Genomic DNA, 19,557 nt, shown 5'->3' with positions numbered 1-19,557 from the left:
TGCGACATTTATGTTATAAATACTGATTGCTTAATGTAATTATTACTGGGGTGTAAGGGGTGAACCTTCCACGTAGCACACCCAATTGTCAACCTCAATTCCACGCAGTACACCTGGACTGCTTTTGAAGACTAACTAGGCTTTGGCGACTGGACCTATGGCTAGTATAATTCTGTGCGTTGTCCTTATGTCTGCTGATTTTAAGATTTTAGTTATGCAACACTACAGTTGTGCTTTTTGTTATGGTAAGTGCTGGACCCCATATAACGTGATGGGTGTAAAATAGCCTAAGTGCTGATGCACCCAAAATCTTTAATTCAAATTTAAATGCAATTATTACGAATGATGTTATTTGCTACAATGTTCAATAAAGAATGTTGATGTAACTGGTTTAGGCATGAATAAAGGCATTTTATCAGCACCATTTTTTAAAACGTTTTTAGAACATTCCCCCCTTTTCAAAATATAATTTTGCACCTTAAAATCCGTCCCCTACTCATCAGACAACTGGCTTTGTATAGTTCTACTACAGAAGATCGATATTTGATACTTACCAATAGCATCCTTCAGTTCGTGATACAAAGCAGTCAACTCTTCCACTTCTTCTTCTGCCCAGTCTTTTGGGAGGCGGACAGATACAGATTTACGATAGATATCCTGTAAGAAAATATACATTATCAGCCTAAATGTTGGCACTATTATTAATATGCAACATTCTTTATTTAAATTCAATTGTTTAAAGCAGTGATTCTCAATTTTTTTGTCACTGTACCCTCTAGTCGTAACTAAATGTAAACCCCCCCCCACACACTACATTTGCTCTGAATAGTGGGTCCAGGGGAATTTTTTTAGCTGCCTGATTGGTGGGGCATTTTTGATATACTGGAGGCGTGTATCTGCAATTGAGCAAAATGTAGAAAGATGGTAAACGAAGAATAAACATAAGAATCCTATGTTATTATTTTATTGGGTGCTCCTATGTTTACAATCTTAAGATTTGTTACAAAAATAAAAATGTGAAGCACATGTATACTAAGAAGTAACTTTAATGTTCATATATATTTTTTTCAGAGTTATTGAAAAAAAAAACATTATAAATCCTCAGAGTTCTAGTGAGAAGGATGTGCCTGCATAGCCTTGATGTCTGGTTCTGCACTTGAGACTTTCAAGCGGAGATTCGGCTCCAAATCTAGTCTATTTCGGTACACCATGGATGAAAAAACACTCTCACATAAGTATGTAGTGGAGAAAGGGATCAAAAATGTTATTGTGCCATCAGCTATATGAGGAAAAAGATATTTTGAACGAGTATTTTATTTCAAAACATATGAAACAAAGATAAGTATGTCAGTGATAAAATCAGCCTTATTTTACTGTTGAGTGTTTAAGCTATGAAGTCTGCTCCACACACTTGCAGCAAAAAAAATGTTGTCATGTGGGTATTCTCGACATTTCTCTTCCGAGCAGATCACGTACCCCCTTCAAGTCATTCATGCACTCCTGGGGGTACGCGTACCACAGTTTCAGAACCACCAGTTTAAAGTATTGATTTATGCAGTGATTAGACAATTTAAATACCACCAAATAGCTGGATCGTTAATTTGTGCTACTTTTTCTCCATGCGACTTCCTGAGTGAAGATAATTAAAGAATTACGAAAGATCTCTAAACTAGCTTCTTGCAGTTTTATGTGTAGCATGTATTATATTTTTTCCTCGTGTAGTTCATATGATCTTCACTTCAGTGTGAACTATTGCAGAAAAAGTTTTTGTACAATTTATACAATTAACACCTGTGTTGGGAATAATGCTCTCAAGGTTTTGGTGGCATTAATTTCCTATCACCAAACTGCTTTCAGTACTGATAAATAAGTATTTTGTAAGTAAATTGATAATAATCTTTTATTAAGTTTAGGCAAAAATATCACAAAAGAGAATAATTTGTAACATAGTACATAAGGTTATTTTAGATGTTATTTTAAGATATGTCTGGCATGAGAAAATGTACCTTTGTATCAGCAATTAGACCCAGTTCCTTTAATTTCTTGGCAACTAAGCGTTGTGACTTGGGATTAATCATATTCTCCATGATTTGGTCCAGCAAGGCATGACCTAAAAACACAAATACAGAATAATGTAGTATCTGCAATGCACAAGAATAGAACTGAACATACACATATTCAATTTTGGAGAAATAACACATATTTTATGTTGTGGTCAGAAGTAACACAGTGCTTACAGCAGTGCTACTGTAGCTAAATATCTAATTCATGTACAGTGGAACCTCACTTTACGTTTTTCATGGGACCAAACTGTAAAAACTTAAAATTAGGGAAAATGTAAAATTAAGGAAAATTTCTTAACGTTTTCCTATGTTGGGACCATCAAGGTTGAATGCATAATGCTGGAAAATGTTTGGTTTGGTTTGAGTTGCTGTTTTAAGTCCACTTTATGCACAGTAAGGCTAATCGGGACTGGACCTACAGTTTAAAGTGGGATCCGAACCACTTGTGCCTCCACCAGGTATCGAACCCGGGACCCCTCGATTACAAGGCAATGACAATACCATTGGGGGAGGCCCTGCTGGAAAATGTAAAATGAGGAACGTAAAATCGGGGTTCATCTGTATCTTGCAGTGGTAAATTTAATACAAATACTTTTTCTCATTGTTGTGTTGAAGATTTAGATCCATTTTTTTGAGGATATGAAGCAATGTATCGTTAAAATAATAAATAGCAAATGTGAAAACCTATAAAAATGTTCATTGTACATCCACCTTTAAATAACTATACGGCGTACGGTTTTAGAAGCGATATTTGGCAGGACTACTCAGAGCGTGTCACTGGCGACCAGTGGCAGGAGTGTAATGTTGTACAGTTAGGATACTACGGCGCACAAGTTAAACACCATCTCCTGTATTTTTCTTGAAAACTTGCCACCCGGGACCCCTCGATTACAAGGCAATGACGCTACCACTGCACCATGGGGGAGGCCCTGCTGGAAAATGTAAAATGAGGAACGTAAAATCGGGGTTCATCTGTATCTTGCAGTGGTAAATTTAATACAAATACTTTTTCTCATTGTTGTGTTGAAGATTTAGATCCATTTTTTTGAGGATATGAAGCAATGTATCGTTAAAATAATAAATAGCAAATGTGAAAACCTATAAAAATGTTCATTGTACATCCACCTTTAAATAACTATACGGCGTACGGTTTTAGAAGCGATATTTGGCAGGACTACTCAGAGCGTGTCACTGGCGACCAGTGGCAGGAGTGTAATGTTGTACAGTTAGGATACTACGGCGCACAAGTTACACAAGTTAAACACCATCTCCTGTATTTTTCTTGAAAACTTGCCACTTTAAAGTTCAACATAAGATGGGGCAAGACGTTTTAAACCTGACTGTCCAAGTCTCATAAATTTCCATCGCCTACAGCCGGAGTTATCGTTTCTCGAAGAAACACTGGGAAACAGAACGTCTCAACACACACACAATGAGCCTTTCATTTTCCTTCCATTTGTTTATTTCGTTGTCACCATGTTGACACAGCTGAGTTGGGTATTGGGAAAACAATGGGTGTTAAATTCGTCTCAATATACCAATGACCCTACATTGTCGTGGGTATTCTCCATAATTGCGAGTCTTAGTCAGTTTGAGTTCTTACATGCTGCACTGATGATGATATAATCCTGTGTAGAAATATTCACTATATTATTTCACTGTACTCATATATACTGCGCATGTATAAAAAAAATTGAATATTGAACACAGCAAATTCTCTCTTTACCTTCCGCTAGCAGTTTGGCAACAGTGCAATATGCTGGCTGCATATTGGCTGAACTGATGTTCCTTCCAAAAGCGTACACCATATAATTTATATAGTATGTAAACAATTTCCTGATACACAAATATGCATCTCCCATGTGCTAACTGAAATGCAACCTGATGTTTGAAGGTGTATAATGAATGCCTCTTACGCTGTCCATACACAATCAAATGAATGTTGAACAATCTATTTAGAGGGAGTGAAGCCATAGTCCATGTAATTTTCTCCTTCTATTCAAGGATAATATTCAAGAATTATTATTTAGGAATCCTTCTAAATAAAGCCTTTTAAGACAGAGTATCAACCAATCAGAGCACATGGTACAAGAAATCTATTATCGAGCAAAGCACCGAGGCATGGAATGCTATTTCTTCTGATTATGTGTCGAAGAGGAAGCAGCTTCACAGTGTAGTGATGCAACCGTGAGAAAAGGACATCAATCACAATCAAACAAATTCAAATACTACAAAGAATATCCTTTCCAGTATTTATTTCATCATGATTATGCAAAATGGAATAAGGGTACTGGAAGAAATTACATTAATACATGTGTGGTGATAAATTAGATTAAAAAAACAACTGAGAAATAAAATCATTTTTAGGTTTCCATCTCTAAATTGTATTTTAGCTACTAAACAAGTGCTGAAATAGTATTTTCCACCATTATGACCACACAATTTTTCTTCAGGCCTTAACGAGAAAGTACACTTTTGAGTTCATGATACAATTTTATTTGGAAAGATGATCATCTTTATTATCGTAAATCTGTTTAATATTCTTACCACACTCACTGCCAATTTTCCGGTAAAAAGTTAAAACTCTTATTAAATTTATCTTTTATCATATATGATCACATGCAATTGTAGACCATAAGCTTTCCAATAACATTATTGTTGAATGCTGTACACTTCACTTCAATGCTAACTGAACCATGCACAGTGTTTTTAGAGCCTTACTTCTTTAACTTCTCATTTATGGTGGAAGTCGAAGTGATTGGTCAATATTTGTGTGTGCTTGAGGTAACCAATTATCCTTTAAAGGTGTCTACATTGTTAGGTAATCATCAGGTATATCACAAACTAAATAACTCGTGGTGCAACAGCCTATGAGGGCCATGGCCTACCTACCGACCACCAGCCTCATTCACTTACGGGGTGACGAACACCCAGTCATTGTGTAGGTCTCCGTGACCGGGTTACGCTCTTCATTTGTCGCTCCTCAATTTCCTCGCGATGGTGGGTGGCCACCAGTTTCATACACAGGCCGAAATCTCAGGAGAAACGTTGTTACGCTTCCAGGAGACTCGAACCAAGATGTGTCCCGTTGCCACATCCCAAAGCATGATGCCCTACACTGCCACGGTGCAGGACTGAGGTATATCAGCTTTGCAATTCTGACCTGTTTGAAGCATCAGTGGAAGATGGGAGTGACAGAATAAACTATGAATTTACCATTAAAAAAGTGATCAAATTTAAACGTACACAGCAATGAATTTACACTAGCTGTACTAACCAGTATGTTCCGCCTGGAATTCCTCAAACAGTCTCCTAAGCTCATCTTCCTCCTCCTCTGTCCAAACAGCCTTGGAAGCTTTCGTTCTGAAACAAATTGCAATTAATAATAAAGCTGCTAAGGAAATATGACAAATTTAGAGGCAAAAAGTGCTCAAAGATTATAAGGAAACCACACTTGATGCTGAATGACTAACAGAATTAAAATATACATTTTTATTGTACTAAGTACATTTTTCAACTTTATATTCAAGTTGTCTTTATCATAAGAGAGATATCTGCATCAGTGGCTGAGTGCATTGAGTGATAGCTCAACAATCTCAGGATTCAGGTAAAGGCTTTAGCAGAGGTATTCTTTTGTAAGCATTCCTTCAATTTCATTTTAACTCCATTCGTCCCCATTGTCACATTTGCCAAATACTAAACTAACTAACTAACTCTGTAGCCTTCATTAACGTGAAGGTTTATGGCTGCAGCAACACAAGCCTTCCGTCTGTCACTATCCTGAGCAAGATCAATCCAATCTTTTCCATCCTTACTGATTTCCTTTAGGTCCATCTCAACTTTATCCACCCATCTTCATCTTGGCCTTCCTACAGGCCTCTTACCATCAGGTTTCCCAACAAGAATCCTGTAAACTCATCTTTGCTCTCCCATTCATGCCACATGGCCTGCCCAACTAAGTCTGACACTTGCCAAATACAGAAAAAAAAATATGAATACAACAAGGAAAAGTAAAATGAAGATCTGAAAACTGTGGCATGTTAGACGCTATATTGGCTCATGTCAGTGTAAACGTTGCAGTTCCAATACAAACAATATATGTACTGTATATTGATCATATCAGTTACGTACAATTAGCATCAATGATTGCATGATACTAAATTAAATAAGGTCAGAATGAATGTGTCAATACGGTAGGTAACTCTTGAGGATCATACTGCACGTATCAGCTAACATTTGATTCCTAACGCGAACATTATTTGCAAAATAAACCATGCTGTGGGATCAAATTAATCAATTCATAACTGTTTCAGCTTTGGTGTATGACTTAGGGAATTTGCTTTTGTCAATCCTGAAGGTCTATTGATGTTTTAAGGCCAGTCCACTTTATGCACAGATAAGCTAATTGGGACTGGAACCACAGTTTAAAGTGGGATCCAAACCACTGTGCAATGTGCCTTCGTCAGGTATCGAACCTGGGACACCTTGATTACAAGACGATGACGTTACCACCATGCAATCAGGGAGGCCTTACAATACTTTGTGATGTAGCTGAGTAGCTAAAGAGACACAATACTGTACATTTCTTATCAATGAATTCAACTCAGAAACACAATGTGATAATACAATAGGAAACACAAAGGTATGATATTGGTTTGTACAATATCGTAGTTCTCTAAACACTAAAAACAAATAGTCAGGTCCACTGTTAGGGGTGTGTCTCATGTTGGGACTGTATAGGACCTCACTCTTGCTGAGAAATGCAAGCATGAATGCAGGAAATATGAGAAAAGTTATTGAACATATGAACATTTTTCATTGGAAACATGATGATTTTGAGGCTATATTTTCACTTTCGAAAATTTCTCAATTGCCTTGAATCAATAATTTCAAAAAAACTATTTGACTCCCTCGTAACTGATGAGCTTATATGTGGTAGATCCAAATTTAAATGTGTTTGCATGGTATTCTTCAGTTACTCTGGATGATTTTTTGATATGGTACCTTAAACAAATGTAATATTACCTTCCATATTCTCTTCTCATCTTCCACAGTTAACCAAGCAGTGCAAGTGACATTCAGTAAACCAAGAAACAATATTATTAATTAATTTGATGTATGTTTGTATTATACGTATAATACAATGGTTAGGCATCATGAATGAGGTCCACTTCAAGCAAGATGGTGCCCCCCCCCCCTTTGCCCCTGAAGTTCGTGAGTTTCTTGAGGGTCAATTTGGGGAGAGATAGATTGCCCACAGAGTACCCACACCTTGGCCCGCAAGGTCACCAGACCTTACGCCTTGCAATTACAAGGTGTGGGGACATGCCAAGACCCAGGTGTACCCACAGAAACTGACAGATCTTGATGACCTGAAGTTCAAGATGCATGATGTGATTCAAAACATTCCGGTCGAGCACCGTCAGAATGAAATTCTCAGATTCCAACGAAGATTTCAAGAGTGTTTGGACGTGATTGGTGACCAGCAATGAACCAAACAACATCAAATATTAATTTTAGTTTCCTCTGTGTAACAAACAATATTTTGTTGCAATAAACCTATTACTTTAAAAGATACAGGTTTTTAGAATTCAGCAGGACTTCAAAAACACTGTATTTTTATTTATTTTCCAACTTAAAATTGGTGTGTCAGCCAAAAAGGCTATTTATTTACATTCTCCTCATCGTCCATACTATACTTTGATTTTGATTGTTAACACATATCTCTTGACTTTAATTTTCAAATATTTTGTGCTATTTGCTACTTACTTCGCAAAATATGTTCCGTAGCCATGTTCTATCTCATGGGCATCCATGCTTTTCTTCCAGAAGAGTAATTCCATGTAGGTTTTCTTGTTCTTCTCAGCAATCTCTGCAAAACGCCGTACAATGTGTACAATGAGCTTAATCATCTCCTGTAGAAATGAAATAGCAATTAATTTATAAGCTGTGTCTATTATTGAAGAAATTATTTGTTGTAAAAGAAGGGAAAATTCTGTATAAATTGTTTCTAATTCACTATTTTTAAATTTACGTTAAAATTAGTAGTATGTATGTTTAGTTTGTTATAGTTTTTCTTGTATGTACGTATTGCTTGCATTCTAGAATTATTTCTCTTGTAGTCTACGGTTATTACAAGCATAAAAACACAGTTTTTCATTGTGACGTTTCAGGAGAACACACACTCCCTTCATCAGACATTTATTTTCATTTTGACTAAATACAGTTATAACAATGGTTAAGAATTCTTTTTAATAAAAAGAGAATCCGTTATACAATGGATGTTGTCAATGTTACATTGTTGTAATATATCAACATAACTGTGAAAAAACAAGCAGTCTGTTTTATTTTTATTTCAGATAAAAATTTTGATCACATTATTTTTATTAAAAAAACATTATGAATCCCCAATATCATCAGGCAATTCAAAATCATCATTGCTATCACAGAGATTCTTGATGTCTTCCGCTACATTAAATTTTAAAGATGGTGGCTTACTCCACTTATGAAAAAGAAAACTCCATAGTGGGTCTATGTTACCATCTTCATTATTTAATTTATTCCAGTGTTCTTCTGCAATGAACGAAGCTTCCCAGACATTCATATCTATGTTTCCCTTTACTCTTTTTAATCAAATGCTTCTCTTCGATGATGTGAGCTGAGAAACCTGTTCTTGGGATTAGATCTATAATGTCTAAATCGTGTTCGTGCCATCTTATTGCCATTTCCTTGCAGTTTGTCCTACATAATCCTTTGAACATGAACAACTTATATTATATGTTCCTCTGGTTTCTACATCTTGTAGAGATTTTCTAATTTTGTATTCTTTAAACGTACATTCCAAACTTCTTAGTGATCTAAAAGCAATTTTGAAATTAAATCTTCTAAATTTTTTTTCAATTTTATGTGAGAATCCCTTGTGGAATGGAATGCAAATAAATTTCTTTTTAACAGATTTCTCATCTTTGTCCGTATTTCTCTTTTCCTTTAGTTTTCTTACGACTTGTTCTTTGATTTGGTTTATTCTGTTACGGGAATGAAGTTCCAATTGTTGTGTCAGTTGTCTTAATTTTCAGAAATACGGACAAAGATTAGAAATCTGTTAAAAAAGAAATTTGTTTGAATGCTGACGAGAAAGATAGTTCAAATTTTCACCACCAGGTGTAAATACGGCGGTCACCAGTAATTTGAATTTACATCGGTACAGCAATGTTCAATATGCGCCATGTCAACTTAAAAGTCTCTTTGGAAGCGTAAGACAGTGTGATCAACGATCGCACGAAGCGTTTTCAGGGATTCTCACTGTGCACCAAATTTCAGCGCCACAGTTCCACCTGGTTGTGAAAATCGAAACTATTCTTTTTTCGTCAGCATTCGCTTCCGCATGGTATCCACAACCTGTTTACCATTTTTCAGAGCAATCCGTTGCTAGAATGTGCTCCGAGTAGGCAATTTTTAATCGTGGCCACCCAGAATATTAGAATTATTTGACACAGTGAGTGGTAACCCTGAATAAGCATTTACCTCAACTTGCCTTACATCAGCATAGCCGTCGTCGGCCTCTGACATCTACAACTAAGCTTTCCCATCCACCTAACACTAAGTTGTCAGTTTTGATGTCTAGAATTACGGGATTACCACCAGAGACAATGTGTAATCAACAATAAACCTTCAATCAAGCTAGGATCATCGCCTCCTACGACAGAAGATTGTTAATCCGTCTCTGCGATGGTGTGAATCCGATCTTTCCGAGACATTTAAGCCGAGAGATGAACTTTGTGACATTCTTCCCATGTGACAACAGACCCGGGGAGCACCCCCCCCCCTCCTTGTCCCACGCGGCATGGCGCAGTAGCCCATCTGCCGCCGTGCGCTACGCTCAAACTTGTTCTCTCTCTCTCTCTCTGGGGCAACGCTCCATTCCACACCCGCAAAACTTCCCTGCGCTACGGAGAGAGTTGTCGATTTCGACGCGTCCCATTGTTTTCGCCGCACGACAACGGGCGGCCCCACACAGTCGCTTCAATGCGTATTAATTGCGCCAATTCTTCGGCGTTCGGCCGCCGTATTTTGATGCTAATGGCCGGCGTTGTTTTGGCCATTTGCCTGGATTCACGGAAGCGGCCCGCCATGACAGGGGCAGTGACAGGCTTTGTGGAGTGCGAAATAGAAACTTCCCTCCCTCCAGTGTTTCCAACTCTTAATCAGAGAATCGTCCATCGTCTATTAAATTAACAATTTGTCTTAATACAACGGTCTATAGTCCGGGACACGGAAATGCGAGCTTCACGGTTACGTGCAACCGGGGCGCTGTTGCCATGTTGGGCTGCCTCTCCGTCGAATTACAATATTTTATACTTTAACGCAGGGTGGATAAAAATCATGATCTTTATATAAAAAATAATTTTGACGATTTTTTTTATTTAAATCGATTTCTTAATATCTTTAAAAAACACGCTTAAATTAGCTTGCATGGTTTTTGGCATCATACATATAGATATGTTTTTTTTTATAGAAAGGCTTTTTCTAGTAAACAGCTCTGTAAAATATTTGAACAATTTGATTAAACCATACAAAAAATTACATGTAAATATACAATTTTCTATTTCTGATACTGTATACATGAACCTATGGACATGTCTGATGAGTGTGTTAATGAAACTATAATAATTTCAGTAACTTCTCTTCCAGTGAAAATAGAACATTCTGGATATACTATGTAATTGTAACTTAATATATTTTTATAGTTTTTCTTTTTGTAGCTGAATTTTGGCAATTTTTTAGATGATAGTTTGCAAAATATCAGCTGCCACGTTTACTTACAGGTTAATGATAATGACACTATTTATGATTTAACACTATTACAAGTAGTATTTTGTATATTTTTTCACACAAAATATTTGCTATTTTTGCCTGTAAAAATTATTGAATTTTAAATCAAGATAAATTTAAGTATGTTTTCAATTTACACATTACATTTCCTTTTGTATGACCTTCACCCCATCAGTACATATATTTTGTTCCCTTATTTTTCCTTTCTTAGAGCCTAATAAACTCCATTGAATGATTACAATATTAATGGACTTTAACCAAAAATTATTCTGATATCTACAAAATCTTTATGTGCATTATTTTGTAAATTATTTGCTTAGAGTGATTTAAATCAATTCACCTTGCTTTAACGTTATTATTTATACCATATGCTTGATATCAGATGGTAAGAGACCAGTAGGAAGGCCAAGACGAAGATGGAGGGATAACGTCGAGATGGACCTGAAGGAAATCGGTAAGGATGGAAAAGATGAGATTGATCTTGCCCAGGATAGGAAGGCTTGTGTTGCTGCAGCCATAAACCTTCGGGTTTAAGAATGCTAGAGAGTTAGAGTTAGCTTATGCTTGATACTTTTATATCTTTATTTCATACTTTTTTAAAATTCTGCAGAATTCGTAACACGGATATTTTTGAACCACGAAAGTGTGTTTTTCTGCTAAATCAAGTCTCACCGTAACAACAGTTGCTCTTCTCCACGATCATAAAAACCAAAACCAAATCTGCACCTGCTACTTCCTTATCAAACTCATCTAACCCGGTTATATCATTCTCTCTTTTGTAGTTTTAACGTGGGGTGTGAAAGCGGGATTTCATTTCCTTCAGCATTATTTATGGCGCTTTTAATGGACTAAACAGTCGTTCTGCCCACGTCACATGCGTCTCCAGCCAGCTTTAGAACTTGTTTGAAATTAAGAGTATTAGCACTTCTGGATTATCAGCTAACATTTGGAAAAAAAGCTGTACAGATGTGCAATAATACTCCAACTTTGTTTATTGAGGTCGTGTTTGCCGAGTCTTGTATCTCGTTGAGGTGGCATACGAGGATTTTCATCATCAGCAGCACTCTTACTGTCACTTATTGTAATACAGTGTGTCTACCAAAATAACAAATCCAAAATTCTTGACTTTTCTTGACCTTTTTTTACTTTTTTTAACCTTCATTTACACAACCCCTACTTAGGTAAAGTTGGAAATTAGTAATTAAAAAAAAAATATTTATTTAATGAAAAACCCCTACCAAAAGGCCAGTTAAGATGGAAACTGAAGCTGTATTTAACAAGAGAATTAGACTTGCTTTATCTCTTAGTGCATCCAGAACTGCATTTGGCAGTCTAGCGAGGCTCTGGCGTCTGGACTCACAGCCAGTATAATCTTATGGGGCTCGTGTTGTCGTCCCTATATTTTGTGATTGTCCCTTCATCCCTTGTCTTACCTCCATTCATCCCCATCTTCGCGATTAGCCACAGGGGCAGAAAAGTAATAACATAAACTCAATCAGTCATTGTCATAGCAAAGATTCTTGACCAGAAGTATATCTTGACTTTATATTGTCTTCTTGACCTACTTGTAGGTTTATTTACTTTTTCTTGACTGGTCGACACCCTGTATTAGCAACACCCCTCTTTACCAAATCACTGACATCAAAAAGCTGCACCCGTTCGTGCCGAGACGAAGATACAAACAGGATGGTTATAAATTAAGAAAAGCATCCATACTTAGTTTGTTGAACTATACCATGTTGAACAGTTTTAATTTAAATACTTGTGACAAGTTGATTTATTCGGGCTTCTCGTAAAAGCGTCTCACTCAATCCATTTCTTCGGAAACCGGTGGTATGTTAGCACCTTTCCTACGTTGGACACTTCCTGTATGCTTAAACTGCTGATAACAACGTTTTATTGAGTCCTTATTAGGAGGATTATGCTCGTACTCAAAGCGAAAACGTCTTTGAACAGTTACTTAAGATTTGGTTTCATGAAACAAAAGAACGCACATAGTTTTCTCTTGCACGGTAGCCATCTTGATTCTGAGGTTCCTTACCTTGCCACCATGGCGCCACAAATTCTTACTGCTGCTTTTTCATTTGCAACAAGAGAAAGGATGCTTCAATACTGTGTTGTTCTTTAATTCATGTATGAAATACATGCAATAATTGATAACCATCCTATGTGTTCTATGGTGAGACGATGTTGATGAAAATTCCATAGCTGAGAAATACTAAAACACTAAATTAACTGGAGTCGATGTAACGTTCTTTCGGAGTGCATGTTTTAAGCTTTCTCTTCGTACTGAGCTTCCGTACTTTGTCACCATGGCGCCACGTACCGATGTCGACACAAACTCTCCCAGCTGTTTTATCATTTGCAACAAGATAAAGCTTGCATCAATAGTGTGTTGTACTTTAATTCATGTACAAAATTCGCCCAACAACTTATAACCACCTTGTATTTCTTTTGCCAAGAATAATCCTTGTAGAACAACAAAACGTTTGTTAAACAGGTTGCTCCACAAGAAAATATCTTGTAATGCACTCCGTTGTTATTTTCTTTTATTTTTTAGTGTGTGGTCGAGCTTGCATTTTTCACTGAAATTTCAGAATAATGGTGGTTACCGACCAGAATAAAACCACACGAGGCGCTTCTGCTAGGGTTGGCACCCTCCCCCTCTATTCTCGTCCCCTAAGTAACACTTCGCGCAGGGAGATCGCCTGATACGGGGCCCGTTTGTTTGCCCTTCGCGCGTGACGTCACATGCGGGGAGGGGTGGATGAGGCAGCTGTTCCGCTACAAGGGTGTTGAAATGTAGGAAGCAAATATGGTAATTTGATTGCTTCAGAGTTAAAGCCGCTTTGATTGTGTATAATCGTTGGAGTTAGAAGCTTGAAATGCAACATTTTCCTCGTTCCAAAGAGAAATTGCTTTGAACTCTTAAAAGATTGGTTTGTTTGCTTCATTCTTCATCTCACCCCCTTCCCCCTTCCGTCACCAAGACCTCAATAATTATTGGTTAAAGGGTTGAACCATAACCCTACAAGTACTGAAATGATGGCTATTAGATACATTCTATCCCCACAATTACAGGGGGTTCAGGATATGCTACACTGTAAGATGGTACGTTGGTTTTGACTACCTAAGCTCGTTGACTTGATTGATTTGCTTTATTTTACTTCGCTTTTTGTGCCACTCTTTGCTAATTTGCGAAGATGGGGGATGAGTGATGACATGAAGAAAATGATGAATGGACACTCACAAACACCCATGCCCACGCTGCGATTCGAACCCGGGACCCCTGGTGTCGTAGAGCGATGTGCTAACCACTCCGCCACGTTGTCGGCCGTTAAGCTCGTTGACTTGCGGACGATTTTCCTGACTACTTATACAGGGTTACTATAAGTTATTAAACGGATTTATTTCAAAACACTGTACATCACAAAGAATTGCACCCTCAATAATGATTGATGCATGAAAATAACTGGAAACTCGCCACGTTTTCATGTGACACACACCAGGTGGCAGCACGAGTGAAGTGCCGTTTCAAAATGGGGACAACACAGAGATTTACACTGGCTGTGAGTGTAGACGCCAGGGCCTCGTTTGTTTGCAAAAAATGCAGTCCAGGTGGGATTCGAAATGGGGACACATCTCAGTGGTTCCGTTCCTTACAAAATGATGAGCAAGTAGTCTCCATAAATCTGTGTATAATGTGGACTTACAAGGAGAAAATATTTTGCTTGCCTTATCCTGGAAAATCCCTTTCCCTGCAAAACTCAAGCTGAATGTTGGGTTGCATAAGATGCAGGCGGTATCAAAATGTCGAGTCGGGCAACCTTCCGAGACTTCACACCTCTCGCTTGAGGACAAGCCAATTTCAGTGCATGCCGCTACAGGGTGAAACGTTGTCATGATTGGTTCGTTTCCAAGGGACACGTGGCAGTGCGCTACCTTAGGGTACAAATCCACACAACCTCTAGTGCATACACTACTGCCGCTGCAAACACACAAGTCTCGACCTAGCTAGTGAAACACACACGATCTTGTGAGCCGATTGTTAGACACAATTTTCATTGATTGGATTGATTTGTTGTTGTAAGTCCACTTTATGCAGAGTAAGGCTAATCGGGACTGGACCTACAGTTTAAAGTGGGATCCGAACCACTATGTGCCTCCACCGGGAATCGAACCCGGGACCCCTTGATTACAAGGCGACGATGCTACCACTGCGCCATCGGGGAGGCCCTACAATTTTCAATAAACAAACAAATACCACTTATGAGCCCGCCGATCGTGTGTGCCTATCTTGTGTCAACTGTAAATGTGTTGGAAATTAGAAATGTTTATAAAAACAACAACTGAAAAATAGGTTCTGGTGACCAAATGTTCGTTAAAATACGCTTCAAGCAGATGACTGTTCACTACAGCGACTTTAGCAGCAAGAGGGTATATTTTATTAGAGAGCTTATTGTCTCAGGGGGGGGGGAGCCGAGATGGAGAGTGGAAGGGGTGGGTAGGGGCAGGGAATGAGGTTGATTGATTTATTTATTTTAGTTCGCTTTTCGCCCACTTTTGGCTAATCGCGCAGATGAGGATGATATGACAGGGTGTCTACCAAAACTCTTGACTTTTTCATGGCCTTTTTAAAATTTTCTTAACCTTTATTTACACGACACCTACTTAGATAAAGTTGGAAATTAGCAATTACGAAAATAAATACTCCCTCTCTTCCATAATTATTGTCCGGTACACTTTTGTTTGTTGTCACAAAATACTTGTCCGATATTGAAACTGTGACACTTGTGTATACAGAAAAAGAAAATGAAGCACGAGAATGAGTCATACAACGTTATTACTCAAGGATCAGTACAAATTGCCCGGTCAAGTATCCAAAAGAACATAAATAAAAAGTAACCATTTTGGCATACCGGACTATACCTAGGTAATTATGGGACAGAGGGAGTATTTATTTCATAAAAAAAAACAGCACCAAAAGGCCAGTTAAGGTGAAAACGTAAGCTGTATTTAACAAGAGAATCACACTTGCTTTATCTATTACTGTATCCTGGATTGCATTTGGCAGACTAGTGAAGCTCTGGCGTCTGGACTATCAGCCAGATGTGTTGTGTTTGTGTTGTCGTTCCTTCATCCATCTTATCTTACCACCATTCATCCTCATCTTCGCGATTAGCCAAAGGGGCAGAAAAGTGAAGTAAAATAAACTAAATCAGTAATTGTGATGGCAAAAATTCTTTACCACAAGTATAAATTCTTGACTTACTTGTTGATTTTCTTTACTTTTACTTCGACTTTCATGACTGGTAGACACCCTGTATGAGAAATTGAAGAAGTTACACTAACAAAGAACATCCATGCCCAGGTCGGGATTCGAACCCGGGTGTCGTAGCACGCTGTGCTAACTAGTCCGCTACGGAGATCGACGAGGGAGAATGAGAACACAAAAAACTAATTTGTTTGAATAAAAAAAAAACACGTTTGGTTACATCGCGGTTCGGATTCAACTTTAAGCTGTAGGTCCAATCCTGATTAACCTATCTGTTCAAAGAATGGGTTTAAAACTCAAACAAAGCAAATTTGGTGATTTTTGTCAGATTCTTGCTAAATCTAAGCAAATGTGTACGGTTACTAAAATAATTTAGGTCTGGTAAACAATTTGTTTTTCGTTTCGAACAAACGTTTTATCTCTGAATCCTTGTTGTAAGTCCACTTAGAGAAAAAGAGAGAGAGAGAGAGAGAGAGAGAGAGGTATTGACTGAGTGTGTGTGAGTGAGTGAGTGAGAGAGAGTGATAGTGAGTGTGTGTGTGTGAGAGAGAGTGATAGTGTGTGTGTGTGTGTGTGTGTGTGTGTGTGTGTGTGTGTGTGTGTGTGTGTGTGTGAGAGAGAGAGAGAGAGAGAGAGAGAGAGAGAGAGAGAGAGAGAGAGAGAGAGAGAGAGAGAGAGAGAGAGAGAGAGAGAGAGAGAGAGAGAGAGAGAGAGAGAGAGAGAGAGAGAGAGAGAGAGAGAGAGAGAGAGAGAGAGAGAGAGAGAGAGAGAGAGAGAGAGAGAGAGAGAGAGAGAGAGAGAGAGAGAGAGAGAGTGTGTGTGTGAGAGAGAGAGAATTCTACGTCGCAACCTCTGGCCCTTTTGGCAAATCGCTACGATGGTGATGAACGGTGATAAGATGAACTTGATGAATTAACATAAACAAATAAACAGCACACAAGACAGGCACTACTGAGGCTTATACTGGCCGTGAATCCAGACGCCAGAGCGTCGTTAGTCTTCAACACTGCAGTTCTGGATGTACTAGATGGAAGTGAGGATGACATTTGGGTGTCTTCATGAAGGGGTTATCGCTTCGAGAGAGGGGGGGGGGGGATATATTGACAGACATTCGCCGAACACACGTGACCGCGAAAAACACACAAAGCATCGCTCGAGAGCAAACACATCAGGCGGTCGATATACGGAAACAATGACCATTACAAACATATGAATTTCACATGTGATTCAGATGACATGGCGAGTTGGGCGCGCGAGATCTATGCCACCCCCACCCTCTCCCGTAAACAGCCACGCTTCGTATATGCTACATCATAGGGGGCGGAGCTGTGCGTTCGTTAACGCGCATATCGCGAACGTCAGTGGCTCCTTCCGATCCACTAAGCAACGCAAAATCCCCGTTAATTCGATAACATCAGTTTCGCATATTGCGTCCGCTTTTGTGTTTCGCGATTGAATCCGGCAATAGAAACATTGCAACCAATTTTCGTACTGATGCGATATTTTCTGCTGTTCTGACTGGGATTGGAGAATGGGGTTCGTCACATTTGGGTTATTTCAATGATAACTTATCTCTTTGTCCCATGCGAGCGTCCGAATTCGCCGACAACTCTCGACAAACTACGACAAAAAAATATGAATGGACACAAAAATCTTTTATTAATTGAGATGGCTTGCCACGTGCTTTGGTGAAAAATAATTATACAGGGTTGTGTCGCCCTAGTCGACTACGCGTTTTTCAAGCGCTAACTGAATCACCTGCGTAATAATAATCTGTGGTCAACTCCCTTTTCTCTAAAAGATACTTATTTCTTTTTATAAATATTTTTTTGTTAACATGATACGTACATCTAAAGGTTTCTCCAACCGATTTCTTACTAAAAAATAATGTAAAAGATTTTGGTATTTTGCTAAAATACAAGAAAATTATAAACCATTGTAAAAGTTAAGCAACTATGAGGATGTATAAACAACTATTGTGTCTCTTGGGAAAAATTTAAACAAATTTTCTGTATAAAAGGGGAAAGCTCTGTAAAAGGACACGTTCCAGGTTGGTGAAAGGCTGGTGATTCAGGGGATGCCTGGGGCAATATCTTGCCGTGCTCTTCGAAGCGGCTTTGGAGTACTCCAAGGTGGATATTTCTAACACGGATTCCAAAAGGGCCCTTCCCAACTTCACCAAAATATCAAGGTTTTAAGAAAACAGAAATTCACACGTCTTTGCGTGGAGTTTGTGGTGAGCAAACAGTGAACCAGAGTTGAAATCGCAGTCAAACAAGTGGAGAAGTCCACCGTTCTCACGACCAAACACATTTCGACGAGCAGAAGCAAAGATGAAGCAAATTATCTTCTTTGCCTATGGTCACCAAAGAATCATCATTACTGATAGTCTCTCATGTGAAACTAATGTGACTGGAGCATATTGTTGTGCCTGGATGCAAACATTACGCCGAAAAATGCAAAAAAACCGACCTGGTTTCGAGATGGGCCACTAATTTTGCACGTCAATGCACCCTCGAACCTGAGGAAGCTTGTGACGAATTTGCTGATCAATTACGAGTGGGAAGTGTTACCTCAACCGCCATACAGTCCAGACTTCGATGTATTCCCCAACTTGAAATACCCAATGCGTGGTCAACGTTTTACCTCCCTGGAAGAGTTTTCTGCAGCGGTACCAGAGTCATCCGCGTACTGAACAACTGTGGTACCCTAACAGGCACAGCAAATCTTCCGAGACGTTGGGTCACGGTTGTTGAGAAGCAGGGGGACTACGCTGAAAGACTGTAAGGAGATAGTGCCTAACCTACAATAAACATGCCAGAAAAAATAGTGCACTTTATTCATGACATGGTCCTCGAAACTCCCAAAATACTAACACTAACTCTAAAGCCTTCTTAAACGAGAAGGTTTATGGCTGCAGCAACACAAGCCTTCCATGTGTTCCTATCCTGGGCAAGATCAATCCAATGTTTTCCATCCTTACCGATTTCATTTAGTTCCATCTGAACTTTATCCCTCCATCTTCGTCTTGGTCTTGTTACGGGTCTGTTACTATCAGGTTTCCAAACAAGAATCCTGTAAACTCTTCTTTCCTCTCCCATTCGTGCCACATGTCCTGCCTACCTAAGTGTTCTTGATTTAATCATTCTAATAATATCTCCTCATCCCTTTTAGGTTCAAATAGGTCAGAAAAAATATTGTACTTCATTTATGAAATGACCTTTGTATCTCCCAAAGTGCAGTAACAAGAACAAAAAAAGAAGTAGTTACAAAAAGAAAACAAATTTACTGACTATACTTATTATTAGAAAAAACTCTCTAATAACAGATCAAAAAAGAAAAAGACTTTTACTAACAATTTTTCATCTCTGAGTTATGTAAACGTTC

At 38.5% G+C, this 19,557-nt stretch overlaps 1 protein-coding gene across 1 annotated transcript in view; it reads right to left on the bottom strand.

Moving 5' to 3' along the window:
* Positions 1–492: 492 nt before the first annotated feature.
* The window catches only part of timeout (circadian regulator timeout), a 318,577-nt gene continuing 299,512 nt past the window's right edge, over positions 493–19,557 (bottom strand). The window contains exons 20-23 of the mRNA XM_083112638.1: positions 7,833–7,978; positions 5,341–5,426; positions 2,007–2,110; positions 493–657 (exon numbers count right to left, since the gene is read on the bottom strand). Of these exons, the coding sequence (XP_082968764.1) occupies positions 493–657; positions 2,007–2,110; positions 5,341–5,426; positions 7,833–7,978 (501 nt within the window). The remainder of the gene's footprint in view (positions 658–2,006; positions 2,111–5,340; positions 5,427–7,832; positions 7,979–19,557) is intronic.

Source organism: Lepisma saccharinum, chromosome 1 (genome assembly GCF_977018435.1).
Source record: "Lepisma saccharinum chromosome 1, izLepSacc3.1, whole genome shotgun sequence".
Lineage (NCBI taxonomy): Eukaryota > Metazoa > Arthropoda > Insecta > Zygentoma > Lepismatidae > Lepisma > Lepisma saccharinum.
This window is presented reverse-complemented; position numbering and strand designations above follow the sequence as displayed.